General features: G+C 41.3%; 1 protein-coding gene and 1 non-coding gene across 2 annotated transcripts; both read left to right on the plus strand.

Moving 5' to 3' along the window:
• The first annotated feature begins 2,320 nt into the window (after positions 1 to 2,320).
• EIF4G2 (eukaryotic translation initiation factor 4 gamma 2) lies at positions 2,321 to 14,760 on the plus strand. The gene is made up of 24 exons (XM_017500361.2): positions 2,321 to 2,542; positions 2,629 to 2,938; positions 3,037 to 3,185; positions 4,577 to 4,641; positions 5,014 to 5,079; positions 5,805 to 5,945; positions 6,814 to 6,916; positions 7,405 to 7,536; positions 7,619 to 7,685; positions 7,773 to 7,924; positions 8,237 to 8,347; positions 8,516 to 8,599; positions 8,677 to 8,775; positions 9,360 to 9,501; positions 9,597 to 9,757; positions 10,100 to 10,213; positions 10,803 to 10,928; positions 11,071 to 11,175; positions 11,263 to 11,478; positions 11,567 to 11,825; positions 12,104 to 12,308; positions 12,431 to 12,642; positions 12,732 to 12,853; positions 13,935 to 14,760. Exons 1-24 carry the CDS (start codon positions 2,321 to 2,323, stop codon positions 13,998 to 14,000), a joined length of 3,429 nt encoding a protein of 1,142 aa, XP_017355850.2. The 3' UTR covers positions 14,001 to 14,760.
• Positions 10,266 to 10,406, plus strand: LOC119467196. The gene has a single exon (XR_005195728.1). It is a non-coding gene; the product is annotated as a small nucleolar RNA SNORD97 (small nucleolar RNA).
• Positions 14,761 to 15,074: the final 314 nt, after the last annotated feature.

Below are 15,074 nucleotides of genomic sequence, written 5' to 3' on the forward strand. Positions count from 1 at the left end.
AAGATAAGTGAGAGATCTGGGCTGAAGATGTATGATTAGGGAATCCATAAGCACAGAGAGGATAGCAGATGCTTCCAAAAATAGTATGTGTTAGAATAACCAGTACTTGACATGATTAGTTAAAATAAGGCAAAAATAGATGAGGTAACAAGTTAGTCAGGACTTACAGAAAACTGATAATAGAAGTGGAAAACTAGCAGACTGAAGTGGGTATATTTAAAATTCAGTTTTCAATGAACTAAAAGCTAAATTCCAGATGATTTTTTTTTATTTTTAGATAGGGTCTCACTCTGTTGCCCAGGCTGGAATGCAGTGGCATTATCATGGCTCACTTCACCCTCTACCTCCAGGGATCAAGCAATCCTCCTGCCTCAGCCTCCCAAGTAGCTGGGACTCCAGGCATGTGGGACATAGGCTAAATTTTGTATTTTTTTGTAGAGATGGGCATTCACCACGTTGCCCAGCCTAGTCTCAAACTCCTGAGCTCAAGCTACCTGCCTACTTCGGTCTCCCAAAGAGCTGGAATTGCAGGGATGAGCCACCGCGCCCGGCCAAGCTGGATGTTCTTATAATGAAGACACTTAACATTCAATAATTAAAAATGTTTTATACCAGGCACGGTGGCTCACACCTGTAATCTCAGCACTTTGGGAGGCCAAGGTGGGCAGATGACTTGAAATCAGGAGTTTGAGACCAGTCTGGGCAACATGGTGAAACCCCATCTCTACTAGAAATACAAAGTTAGCTGGGCATGGTGGCACACACTTGTAATCCCAGCTATTCAAGAGGCTGAGACAGGAGAACCACTTGAATTCAGGAGGTGGAAGCTGCAGTGAGCCAAGATCATGCCACTACACTCCAGCCTATGTGACAAAGTGAGACTGTCTCAAAAAAAAGGTTTTTTTAAAGGTTTTACTTAATGTTTTATTTAATCTTTACTAATTGTGAATCCTTCTGCTATGGGCTTTGCAGGGATGATTTCAATTTGAAATCTTTCTATTTTAAGTGAGAGAAAGGTAATTGAAAGATTGTTTTATCAGTATTTTTACTTTTTCTACATTAGGTTACTTACTTCCAGGTCAATATCTCACATAAACTCCTATCTGCAAAGCCCCTAGCAAAAGGGTTCACAATTAGCAAAGATTAAATAAAACATTAAGTAAAACCTTTTTAAATGTTTTTAATTATTGAATTTTAAGTGTCTTAATTATAAGAACATCTGACTTTTAGGGCTAGGTGAATATTCTCTTTGAAGTCTAGAGAGAATAGTTTTTGAATATTACTCTTCCTAGTAAACTCATGTTTTCATTCATTATCAGATAAAGTACCCAGTTATGTAAAAATATCATATATACTAATGCATTTTTGCAAACCTTGAAGCCCTACAGAGATTATAAAGAAATATTATTCTGGTTTTATCATGAAGCTAGAAGGGTCCAAAAAATTACAAAGTGAAACCTCTTGTATTTAAAACAAAACTTGCACCACCACCACCCCCAAAATAGTTTTTTTTTAAAGGAGAATCAATCTTCCAAGTTTTAAAGTTCAAGTAAAATTGATTTACTAGCAATAATTGTAGTAACAGTAAGGTGGGGAATGACGACTTTATGGCAAAGATCTACAGATGTTGGAATTGTGTTAGAAACTTTCGGAGCCACACCACAGCCTTCTATTAACACATTTAAATGTAGTAGGCAAAACCAATTTCCCTGAAAACTGTATTAAGGACCAGGTGCTTTACTACCAAGAGCTGTTTTGACACATCAAACAAAAGTTTGGGTGTTTGAAAATCCTGCCTCTTACTGAACACTTTCTTTAAAAGTCATGCATGTTAAAATTTCCTGCCTTTGACTACATGCTGTATCAAGTACTGTAGGTTAAAATGGAGATGGGGAGGTTTTTGTTGTTTAAGTTTATGGAAATATGACTCCATTTTAGTATAGCTACAATGTCCAAACGATGGAATAAAACCCATCAATACATTATCTGAGAAGTATAAATAGTTCAACTTGCCGGCTTTGAAAAGCCTAATCCTATTTTTTATGGTGGACGTTAAAATGAAAATACACAACTGACAATGTTTAACGTGCACTTACCAAAAAAAAAAAAAAAAGCTAGCAATTTGAAATCCTCCAAACACCCGTGCTCTGCAAACACTTCTTCCAAAGAAGTCTGACACGCAGGGTGTTTTCCTCGGTGACCGCCAGCCGGACATTCCTATGGGAAAAGCTGCTGCTTGTGCGCGGTACAAAGACAATCAATCCCTTCCTTTCATCCCTTTCTCATTCACTCTGCAGGGGGTGGGCCAATAAGGAACTGAATGAAGCTCTCCTTTCGCTTCGGGGCGCAAGTCTTGCCTACTTCCCACTACTCTCCGGGTTCCCTAAGGCTGCCGAAACAGAGGACCTGGAGCCGGGTAGTGTCCGGCGCTGCGTCCGGGGGCGCCAAGGCCTCAACCCGACTGACCTGGCCTGAGGAGAAGCCCAGGACGCAAAGCAAAGCAATGCTCACTCGCCGCGCACGGGGCTCAGGAGAGATAAGGGTGCGTTTTCTTCCCATATTCCCGCTGAGAAAACGAGGTCGGGCGAAAAGGGGCTGGTACAGCTGGAATATGGGATATGGACTCAGGGAACAAAGGGACTGGAGCAAGAAGCAGCAGCCACACCAACGCAGACTCAAAAGGGCTCCCCGGCTTTACGCACGCAGCCCGCATCCCCACAGCGCTCGGCGCCCCTTACGCCACCAGCTCAGCCTCAGAGACTTCGCGAATATGGCTTTGCGCACTGCGGCGGGGCTGCGCCGCAACCGAGCTCGGCCCTGTGGCTCCTCCCCGCAGCCCTTCGCGGATTGGTGGTAGACGGCGACCGGGCCGCTGATTGGGCGGCGAAGGAGCCATTCGGGGCGGCTCTGGTGGGTTCGGCTGCCCCAAGAGTGATAAGTTCGGCTTCAGACACGCCTCAGCGCCAGCAGTGAGCCGGAGCTCTATGGAGGTGGCAGCGGGTACTGGGTGGCGGCTGCAGCAGCGACTCCTCTGAGCTGAGAGTTTCAGGCCGTCCCCGACTCCTTCCTCCCCCTTCCCTCCCCCTTTTTTTGTTTTCCGTTCCCCTTTCCCCTCCCTTCCCTATCCCCGACGACCGGATCCTGGGGAGGCAGCTGCATTAGCAGCTGCTGAGTTCTCGGTGAAGGTGAGTGGAGCTGCCGCCGCCGCCGCTGCCGCCGATTGGAGCGCTCTAAAATGGCCGCCGTCCCTGGCCTCTTCTAGTGTGGTACAAAATGGCGGCCGCAGGCGGAGCCGGGTGGGGCGACCCTTTTTTAGCATTTCCTGTGCGCTTCAGACACCTGGAAAGTCTTTGCCTTTGTTCTCCCTTCCTGTTGCTGACGGAGTAGAAGGAAAACGTCAGTGTTGGCCAGACAGCCGTGCAGTCATGGCCAGGTGGCCCATCCCTGCGGGGCTGAGGCCGTGACGGACCGAGGCACGGGTGTGCTCAGACGGCGAGGGAGCGTGGCTCGGGCCGCGAGCGCCGCGGCAGGAGGCACGCGGGCCGGCAGGGAGGGCCCGGCCGTTGGCGCGGGACCAGCGAACCGCAGGCGTCCCGGAGCCCGGCCTTCCGGCGGGGAGGTGTGTAGGGCTCGGAGTCGGCGGGGCTGCCCTTCGTGGGGGAGGAGAGAGTGAGTGATGGTTTCTGCCCCTTTTGTCAGCCGAGGAGGCCGTGGCGAGGCGGCTGTCAGTCCCGGGGGGATTTATGGGGCAGGAGGGGGCCCGCTTGGAGGCGGCGGGTGGGCAGGAGGCCGCCTTCCTGCCGGGAGAACAAAGAGCCGGGCGCTGGGCCGGCGGGGGCGGCCTCCGCTGCTCCTGACTGCGGAGCGACCCGCGGCCTTACCGAGAGGCTGTCGGAAACACTTCCCTAACTTGCGCCTGGGTGGGAGGAATGCTCTGCTCTTTTGTTCCCAGGAAGGGAAAACGGGGCGGAGGTTCTTGCTGCCATGTTGCGGCCCTGGTCTTCCTCCTGCGAGTGTTAGCCCCGTACACCCGGCCCCCTCTCGCGCGCCTTTCCACGAGCTCCACGGGGAGGAGGCAAAAGGGTGGACGGGGGTAAACTGCTGAACAGCTTTCGGAGAGGTCTTATCCAGTAGCTGGCGTCCCCGTCGAGGCAGTAAAAATTACTAGGGCAGATATTTTCCACGTGATGTTGCCCCTGTCTGTAGTTAGATTTTTCTGTTGATCTCAGTGCTGAGTTGTAGTAAAGGTGGTAGAATGTGTCTTTTCAAAAGATTCGTTTTGAGCAGTTTGAAATGCTCGTGTTTCTACGAAGTCTCTTTGCATTCTTGAACACCGAGGAATTTCCAGGTGGCTAAACAAAACGTAGTTGTCCATTTGTGTTTTGAGTACATTCTAGTTCAGTCTTGCAGATCTGCAGTGCAGTGACACTGCCAGGATCTGAAATATAATTGAGTGAAGGCTTATGGATCTGTAAGTTAGCAGCGTCTAATTTTGGTGCCTTTTCTCCTTCCAGGCATTTGATTTCTCCCGTCCCCTCCCCTCCCCACCCCATCTGTTAATATTATTCTTTTGAAGATTCTTCGTTGTCAAGCCGCCAAAGTGGAGAGTGCGATTGCAGAAGGGGGTGCTTCTCGTTTCAGGTACATCTAGATTTTATTTGAGGGAGTCATTTGGAAAAGGCCAGTCCCAAAACCTAGTTACCACAGCAGATAATTCCAACTTAATGGGCTGCAATTTTCAATTTAAAAGTTGTTAAATTTTCATTGACAGTCTTCTAAGAACTGCCATCTGAAGAATAAATAAAATCTATTTATTTGCTTTTCCTTTGGGCCCAAGTTTAGTCTTCATTTGTAGCATCATAGATAAACACTAAAATATAGGCCTGGCTCCAGTCTGGGCAAAATAGCGAGACCCCCATCTCTACAAGAAAAATAAAACACAAAATAGATTCTTTATTCTTTCTGAGAGAGACATAGTTGGTGTAAACCAAAAATTTGTTTTCTTTTAAATAGTGCTTCTTCGGGCGGAGGAGGAAGTAGGGGTGCACCTCAGCACTATCCCAAGACTGCTGGCAACAGGTGTGGTAAACATGTAAAAAGCAATGAGCTAAAGTCTTTCCCATGTGACAGTATAATTAAGGCAATAGCCATCAAGACTCCTAATCTTAAGGGTCATGGTTTCTTTTGGGTATCCTAAATATAAAATATCAGCTTTTGATTAGAGTCGAGGCTCTCAAACTTACTTTTTCCTTATTCTTTGCGTTATTATTACTGATGTTTTTTCTGACATCAGTAGCTATTATTCCTACTAATTGGTATTAGTAAAGTGATAAACATGCAACATGGTCAATAAGACATTAGAAAGTGTTAATTTGCAGCCTGTACAGTAGCTTACATCTGTAATCCCAACAACAACTTTGGGAGGCAAAGGTGGGAGGATTGCTTGAGCCTAGGAGTTTGAGATAGGCATGGACAGCACAGCAAGACCTTCTATGTTTAAAAAAAATGTTCATATCCAAAATGTGGTTCCTGGATCTGCTGATGTTGAGAATATTTGCTAGACATGCAAATTCTTAGGCTGGACCCGAAACTAGTGAAAGCAGAAACTGGGTGGGCCCAGCAATCTGTTTTAACAAGTCCTTCAGGTGATTCCGATACACACTATTGTTCCAGAACCACTGATCTCCTTAGTTGGCTTTTGGAGGGGAAGTTGAGAAAGCCTAAATTACTTTTTCTATTTAAAAGAATTTATGATGTTTAACATTTGGTGTGTGACAGTGTTTTTGTTAATTTTTATTAATCAGCGAGTTCCTGGGGAAAACCCCAGGGCAAAACGCTCAGAAATGGATTCCTGCACGAAGCACTAGACGAGATGACAACTCCGCAGCAAACAACTCCGCAAACGAAAAAGAACGACATGATGCAATCTTCAGGAAAGTAAGAGGGTAAGTTTCTAGGTCTGTTTTAGTAAAAGATGGGAAGAAGTATTGATTAGCTGTTATTTCTGTGGCGTGTGTGCTTAGAAGGCAAGGTTCATGCCTAAAGTATATGTTTTAATGAATGTTCATAACAGTTTTTCTAAAGTGTCTTGAACTGGCCGGGCGCAGCAGCTCATGGCTGTAATCCCAGCACTTTGGGAGGCCAATGCAGGCAGATCACTTGAGGTTGGGAGTTCTAGACCAGCCTAGCCAACATGGTGAAACCCCATCTCTTCTAAAAATACAAAAATCAGCTGGGTGCAGTTGCAAGCACCTGTAGTCCCAGCTACTTGGGAGGCTGAGGAAAATCACTTGAACCCCAGAGGTGAAGGTTGCAGTGAGCCAAGATCACACTACTGCACTCCACCCTGGGTGACAGAGCAAGACTCTATCTCAAAAAAAAAAATTGAAGAATAACACATCATACTTTGGGGCTTAGAGTTGCTTTCAGCTATTGGATTGCTGTCCATAATCCTGTTGTGCTAGCGTTTCCCTTGGCTAAAGGAAATGGTATGTTATTTAAGCCAGTGAAGCAGGGAATATAATGGTCTTAGCTCATGGTGTAGTCTTGATAATGAGATTTTTGCAGTCTAACTGTGAGAAAAGGATTCTTGTCAAAACAGTTGGGAATCCCTCCACCCCCATCTAGTTCAAATAATTGTAATTAAAATCACAGGTTTATTTCTGCATCCTTTGGTTTTACGTGAGTAAGAAATCATGTCTTGCTTTTAAAGGGAGCAAGTAGAAGAAAAGTCCGTATAATTTAAAGGCAGTTTTTCAATTCATATTTTGTGTGTTAGCTAACGCTTACAATGTAATTCCTTTTTTTCCCCAGCATATTAAATAAGCTTACTCCTGAAAAGTTTGACAAGCTATGCCTTGAGCTCCTCAATGTGGGTGTAGAGTCTAAACTCATCCTTAAAGGGGTCATACTGCTGGTAAGTTTTAAATATTGGCTTAACTCAAAAGGGAGAGGGAACTATTTAACAAACTCAAGTGGTATTTTTTTACATTTGGATTACTGCTTAAAACCCTTGAGGTGTGAGCTAAATAGTTATGTATTTTTGAAATACTGATAGTGATTAAAAAGAACCCTGACATTTAGTAGCATTAGATTTAACAGGTAAATTTTAGGTTTATGCTATCCTTGGATAAATAGGGGTGTTTAGCAGGCTATTCTTTTTCTTTTGTGGAAAACACCGTAGGTCTTGGAAATGCATTGTATGAGAGTTTATGTAAAACTTAGTTTTGATATACATGGCATTTTCTGACTCCCAGGAGATGGATGTGACTAGAATGAGACCTGTAAAACAGGACATTTTTGGTACATTGTAATAGCTAACATTTAGATGGTTACATTTTTCCTAAAGAAAGAGTTCTTTGAAAAAGTTTTCGTATTTAGTTTAAGCAATGACATTTTCTGTAGATTGTGGACAAAGCCCTAGAAGAGCCAAAGTATAGCTCACTGTATGCTCAGCTATGTCTGCGATTGGCAGAAGATGCACCAAACTTTGATGGCCCAGCAGCAGAGGGTCAGCCAGGACAGAAGCAAAGCACCGTAAGTGGTAGTTTTTGTTTGCTTATTTTAAAGTCGACTTCAAAAATTGTCTTAAATGACAAATTTCTTTTTTTTTTTCCAGACATTCAGACGCCTCCTAATTTCCAAATTACAAGATGAATTTGAAAACCGAACTAGAAATGTTGATGGTAAGAATTACAGTTGATACTAAGTAGTACTGTATATTTTCAGCTTAATTCTGAATGTTGGTTTACTTCATTGGTATTTTTTTTCAGTCTATGATAAGCGTGAAAATCCCCTCCTCCCTGAGGAGGAGGAACAGAGAGCCATTGCTAAGATCAAGATGTTGGGAAACATCAAATTCATTGGAGAGCTTGGCAAGCTTGATCTTATTCACGAATCTATCCTTCATAAGTGCATCAAAACAGTAAGTATGATGGGGAAGTTAGGCTTAGGCGAATGTCGTCAATCACTACTACATTGAGTCAGTTATCTAAGAGGGTGGTTGACTAGTTAAATACAGATGGGCAACAACATTTACTAAACATAAATGAGTAATTTGGAAGTATGCGGTGTGTTTGACAAAGTAGGGTTAGAACTGATAAACACAGATCAGTAGAGAGCACTATACTAGATTCACTAGGAACTAAGAATGAGTCATTGCAAACGTAAAGGGAAAGTACTATGCCTAAGTAGAGTAACTGTACAATTTTATCAACATGGCATTTTATTCCTGTAGCTTTTGGAAAAGAAGAAGAGAGTCCAACTCAAAGATATGGGAGAGGATTTGGAGTGCCTCTGTCAGATAATGAGGACAGTGGGACCTAGATTAGACCATGAACGAGCCAAGGTATGTGTGTAGCTGATGGAAGCAGTTACAAGTACTTTGCCTATTTTGTGACATCATAGGGGATTGTCACATTTAGCCATTAACTTGGTTATCATCTAGAAGCCTTAAAAGCTGTAAATTGTGCAGTTTGCTTTAGCTCTTCCAATTAATGTGTTATTCTCTTACCAGTCCTTAATGGATCAGTACTTTGCCCGAATGTGCTCCTTGATGTTAAGTAAGGAATTGCCAGCGAGGATTCGTTTCCTGCTGCAGGTAAGACTGGTTTCTTTAAATGCGTTGGTAAACTGAGTTTTTTGTTTAGGAATATTAAAATTATTTTTCAATTAAAGGATACCGTAGAGTTGCGAGAACACCACTGGGTTCCTCGCAAGGCTTTTCTTGACAATGGACCAAAGACGATCAATCAAATCCGTCAGGATGCAGTAAAAGTAAGATTGGGTTTTCTTTGTTTTCGTTTGTCACATAGACTTTGTGTTTGTAGAGCAGTATGGGATCCCCTCCCCACCCACCCCAAACACTTGAGGAGTCTCTCACATCTTAGTGGTGGAACTTAGTGTTTTTAGTGTCTTGTCTTTTTTAAGACGGAGTCTTGCACTGTCACCTAGGCTGGAGTGCAGCGGTGCAGTCTTGGTTCACTGCAACCTCCGCCTCCCAGTTCAAGCAATTCTCCTGCCTCAGCCTCCCCAGTAGCTGGGACTATGGGCTTGTGCCACCACACCCCACTAATTTTTTTTTGTATTTTTAGTAGAGGTAGGGTTTTACCATGTTGGCCAGGCTGGTCTCGAACTCTTGACCTCAAGAAATCCAAGGAGCTTGGGCCTCCCAAAATGCTAGGATTACAGTTTTGAGTCACTGTGCCTAGCTTTGTCTGCCATTTTTGAAAGACGTTATTTACAGAAATAACATAACTAATGGTTTAATATCTAGGATGTCCTCCCCATTTGGAAGAATTTTAGGTTTAAGTAAAATAGTGTCCAGAGACAAAAAGTGCTTATTCACTTCATTTCTAAAGGATCTAGGAGTGTTCATTCCTGCTCCTATGGCTCAAGGGATGAGAAGTGACTTCTTTCTGGAGGGACCGTTCATGCCACCCAGGATGAAAATGGATAGGGACCCACTTGGAGGGCTTGCTGATATGTTTGGACAAATGCCAGGTAATTTTGAAAAAACAATGGTTTCATTAAGCTAAAAAAAAATCAGTTTTAACTTTTTTGTCAGTTTTGAGAGTTGTCCATATATGTATTTTAAGGTAGCGGAATTGGTACTGGTCCAGGAGTTATCCAGGATAGATTTTCACCCACCATGGGACGTCATCGTTCAAATCAACTCTTTAATGGCCATGGGGGACACATCATGCCTCCCACACAATCGCAGTTTGGAGAGATGGGAGGCAAGTTTATGAAAAGCCAGGTAAGTAAATATTTGAGTGTTTTGTTAAATTCTGCAATATGTGTGATTCCATTTGCTATTAAAACTATTTTAGGGGTGCATGTTTTTTAAACCATATTTATATCTGTAACATTTATTTCAAACTGAAATGCTTATCCTTAAGATCAATAAAGTATTAATAAAATCACATCACTGTATTTGACAGTTAGGTTAGATTTTTATTCTTCCCTGCTTCATCTTTTACTTTCTCTGGGCAAATTCAGTTAAGCTTTCCTTTTGGCTTGGCTCATCCCTTTAGTACTTGATTACCATAATTTGTGGACCCCTTTTTATCTAGACTTTCTTTCTCCTTTTCTGAAATAGGGGCTAAGCCAGCTCTACCATAACCAGAGTCAGGGACTCTTATCCCAGCTGCAAGGACAGTCGAAGGATATGCCACCTCGGTTTTCTAAGAAAGGACAGCTTAATGCAGATGAGGTACATTTGCCTATGTTACTTATATACCATAGTTTGTCAATTCAGAAATTTATTGCCCAATGATTATAAAAAGACGCGTTATAAAGAGGACTTATGCTGGAGTTCTTTACATTTTTCTCTCTTTCCTGTACTACTTTTTCTTTCTTTAAATGTCCAGCGTCCTATGAGCGAAGATTATGAGATATGAGGGCAAGTCTCCTAAAGTCTGTTAGAGCAAGGAAAATGGTTTTCAAGATATTGTGGTTTCCTTCTAAGTAAGGTGGTTTAACAACTAAGAATAAAACGCATTTTCTAAACTGTAGTTAAATTTGCAGTTTTTTATTTGAATATTTTAGTCATGCTAATCCTAAGAGAATTCTCATAAGTGTGAGATTTATAATAGTATCTCACTACTGTATGCATTCAGTCTTTAAATTTTTTGCCAGAAATTAAACCTGCTAACATGAAGGTACCTTCTTGAGTTTTTAAGAAAGCTTATTTCTGCCCTAGATTCTGTCATGTTTGTATAGGATTTTAGGGTGTTAACATTTAATATGTTTGCCAATTGCATGCTGTTAATTTAGGTGTTTTGATTTGTTTTCAATTCCAGATTAGCCTGAGGCCTGCTCAGTCGTTCCTAATGAATAAAAATCAAGTGCCAAAGCTTCAGCCCCAGATAACTATGATTCCTCCTAGTGCACAACCACCACGCACTCAAACACCACCTCTGGGACAGGTATGAACCATAGTATGACAGCATTTTCTATTGTTCCATTATTTTCTAAAGATGGCTGCAGACTTTTTTTCTAAATGAAGTGTGTTCGTCCCTCTAATTTCATGTTCCTTTTTTTAAAAAATGTCTGTCGTTAATTGTTTAGACACCTCAACTTGGTCTCAAAACTAATCCACCACTTATCCAGGAAAAGCCTGCCAAGACCAGCAAAAAGCCACCACCATCAAAGGAAGAACTACTTAAACTAACTGTAAGTTTTAAGTGCCCCATTTTAGTGTAATTAGCCTATATTTGAGATAGGGAAAACATTAAAGACACTTGCATGTGTTCTTCACAGGAAACTGTTGTGACTGAGTATCTGAATAGTGGAAATGCAAATGAGGCTGTCAGTGGTGTAAGAGAAATGAGGGCTCCTAAACACTTTCTTCCTGAGATGTTAAGCAAAGTAATCATCCTGTCACTAGACAGAAGCGATGAAGATAAAGAAAAAGCAAGTTCTTTGATCAGTTTACTCAAACAGGAAGGAATAGCCACAAGTGACAACTTCATGCAGGTAAAACTGGACACCTTACTGATTCTGTGATAAGAACTCTTACCATTCAGATTTGAAAACTAACAGACTGTTGTATATTTCTTCTAAGGCTTTCCTGAATGTATTGGACCAGTGTCCCAAACTGGAGGTTGACATCCCCTTGGTGAAATCATATTTAGCACAGTTTGCAGCTCGTGCCATCATTTCAGAGCTGGTGAGCATTTCAGAACTAGCTCAACCACTGGAAAGTGGCACCCATTTTCCTCTCTTCTTACTTTGTCTTCAGCAATTAGCTAAATTACAAGATCGAGAATGGTTAACAGAACTTTTTCAACAAAGCAAGGTCAATATGCAGAAAATGCTCCCAGGTAAGACAATCCTGACTTGTTTGTTTTGTTTTTATTATATCTAGAGATTTCTAGTACCTTGAGTGGGTTTATGTAGGTTAGACAGTCTGATTGTCCTTCCCAGATAATGGTAAACATCACCACAGATTTCACCACCTTATAAAAATAGATTTATGATTTAACTGCTTTCCTTTGATCAATCTTGTATACTTGAGATATATTTGTGAAGTTCTGCTCTTTGGACAGGACAGCTTGGTAAAATGAACTATTGGATGATGCAAGTGGTTTTGTCTTTTCAGAAATTGATCAGAATAAGGACCGCATGTTGGAGATTTTAGAAGGAAAAGGACTGAGTTTCTTATTCCCACTCCTCAAATTGGAGAAGGAACTGTTGAAGCAAATAAAGTTGGATCCATCCCCTCAAACCATATATAAATGGATTAAAGATAACATCTCTCCCAAACTTCATGTAGATAAAGGATTTGTGAACATCTTAATGACTAGGTAAGATGAATGGTCTTCTAATGTTTCATGTACTAGAAAACAATGTCTACAAAGCGGAAGACTAAGTTGTCTCTTGAGGAAGAAAACTCACTTGAGTTCTAACAAGACCTCTTTGTGTCCAGCTTCTTACAGTACATTTCTAGTGAAGTAAACCCCCCCAGCGATGAAACAGATTCTTCCTCTGCTCCTTCCAAAGAACAGTTAGAGCAGGAAAAACAACTACTACTTTCTTTCAAGCCAGTAATGCAGAAATTTCTTCATGATCATGTTGATCTACAAGTCAGCGCCCTGTATGCTCTTCAGGTGCACTGCTATAACAGCAACTTCCCAAAAGGTAAGAAGACTTATATCAGAAGAACACTGTGGGGCAGTTCTTAAAACAACACACTAAATAATGGGCTTATTCTTTCTATTTTTTTAAAGGCATGTTACTTCGCTTTTTTGTGCACTTCTATGACATGGAAATTATTGAAGAAGAAGCTTTCTTGGCTTGGAAAGAAGATATAACCCAAGAGTTTCCGGGAAAAGGCAAGGCTTTGTTCCAGGTAAGTCTTTTGTTAAAAATTTGGTCTGCTTATTTCAGTTTGTTTGGTATTAACTTAAAATGAAGAGCCTTTGTCAAATGAAATACGGGCAAGATAGTGCTAGTTATTAGTTTGTCTTCACCCATACATTTTATTCTGCACTACTTAAAGCTGTGATTAAGTAAATGAATAGAATAGAATGAATCAATTCTAGTGGTAAGATGTTAGAGGTAGCTAACACATTTTTCAAGGAGGATAGCTATTTATATAGATGGGGGTGACTATGTACAAGTTTTAAGCTAAAAAATGTCAATAAAGAAGAACTTGCAGCTGGGCACGTGGCTCATGCCTGTAACTCCAGCACTTGGAGAGGCTGAGGTAGGAGGATCACTTGAGCTCAGGAGTTGAAGACGAGCCTGGGCAGAATAGTGAAACCTTGTCGCTAAAAAATACAAAAAAGCCAGATGTCATGACATGTTCCTGTGGTTCTGGTGCTACATACTTGGGAGGATTTGTTGAGCCCAGGAGGCAGAGGTTGCAGGATCTGAGATCACATCACTGTAGTCCAACTTGTACAACAGTGAGACTTGTCTCAAAAAAAGAAAATAAAAAGTTTATTAAAAAGGAAGTTGCTTCTGATTTCTCACAATTTGATTTTGTCTTATTGACTGAAGTTGTAGCTCTAGGGGAAGAACATCACATTCCCAGATCACAGTGAGTGCATTAATCACCTGGAGAACAGTTTAAAAGTAGGTTCCAGGCCTGATCCCAGAGATTCTGGTTTAGTAGGTCTGTGATACAAAATCCACGTGATTGTCATACTACTAGTTTTCCAGGAGGCCCAGGCTTTGATTTGAGAAACCTTGGTCCTGTAGCATCTTACTACCTTTTTACTGCTGATTATAAAATAGGTTGATGAGAATCATCCTTGCAGTATTCTGGATAATATACCACTGTTCATATAACTTAATATATATACAAATTATTTGTAAGGATGTCCTTGTTTCATATTCTAAAACTGTAGTACCACCTAAAACTTGGTCTTTGGTTGGATTTCTATTTATATCATGAACTATTTTAAGTTACAAATGTTAATTTACAGGTGAATCAGTGGCTAACCTGGCTAGAAACTGCTGAAGAAGAAGAATCAGAGGAAGAAGCTGACTAAAACCAGCCAAAGCCTTAAATTGTGCAAAACATACTGTTGCTATGATGTAACTGCATTTGACCTAACCACTGCGAAAATTCATTCCGCTGTAATGTTTTCACAATATTTAAAGCAGAAGCACGTCAGGATTTCCTTCTGCATAAGGTTTTTTTTGTAGTGTAATGTCTTAATCATAGTCTACCATCAAATATTTTAGGAGTATCTTTAATGTTTAGATAGTATATTAGCAGCATGCAATAATTACATCATAAGTTCTCAAGCAGAGGCAGTCTATTGCAAGGACCTTCTTTGCTGCCAGTTATCATAGGCTGTTTTAAGTTAGAAACTGAATAGCAACACTGAATACTGTAGAAATGCACTTTGCTCAGTAATACTTGAGTTGTTGCAATATTTGATTATCCATTTGGTTGTTACAGAAAAATTCTTAACTGTAATTGATGGTTGTTGCAGTAATAGTATATTGCCTGTATTTCTACCTCTAGTAATGGGCTTTATGTGCTAGATTTTAATATCCTTGAGCCTGGGCAAGTGCACAAGTCTTTTTAAAAGAAACATGGTTTACTTGCACAAAACTGATCAGTTTTGAGAGATCGTTAATGCCCTTGAAGTGGTTTTTGTGGGTGTGAAACAAATGGTGAGAATTTGAATTGGTCCCTCCTATTATAGTATTGAAATTAAGTCTACTTAATTTATCAAGTCATGTTCATGCCCTGATTTTATATACTTGTATCTATCAATAAACATTGTGATACTTGATGTAGTGATGTGTGGCTGCAAATGGCATCCACAACCTGAAGAATTAATCAGACAGGTCACAAGACTTATGAATTTGGAGAATATTGCTACACATTGCAACTAAAATTTGGTGACATTTATTTCTGTCAGACTGAAATGATCTTTGGACGAACTTAGCTACCTGTGCATGCTCAAATGGGTGATAGCAGAACCAATCAATATTTTTTTGTCCTATTTGGGCCAGGGAAGCTGTTACACATTATGACATTCACCTTCCCTGAAGTTTTAAGTTAATAAGCTTTTGGTGGGTATTTTGAGTACAGCAAAATGAAGGCTAAG

Source organism: Cebus imitator, unplaced genomic scaffold, assembly GCF_001604975.1.
Source record: "Cebus imitator isolate Cc_AM_T3 unplaced genomic scaffold, Cebus_imitator-1.0 Scaffold265, whole genome shotgun sequence".
In the NCBI taxonomy this organism is placed as follows: Eukaryota; Metazoa; Chordata; class Mammalia; order Primates; family Cebidae; genus Cebus; species Cebus imitator.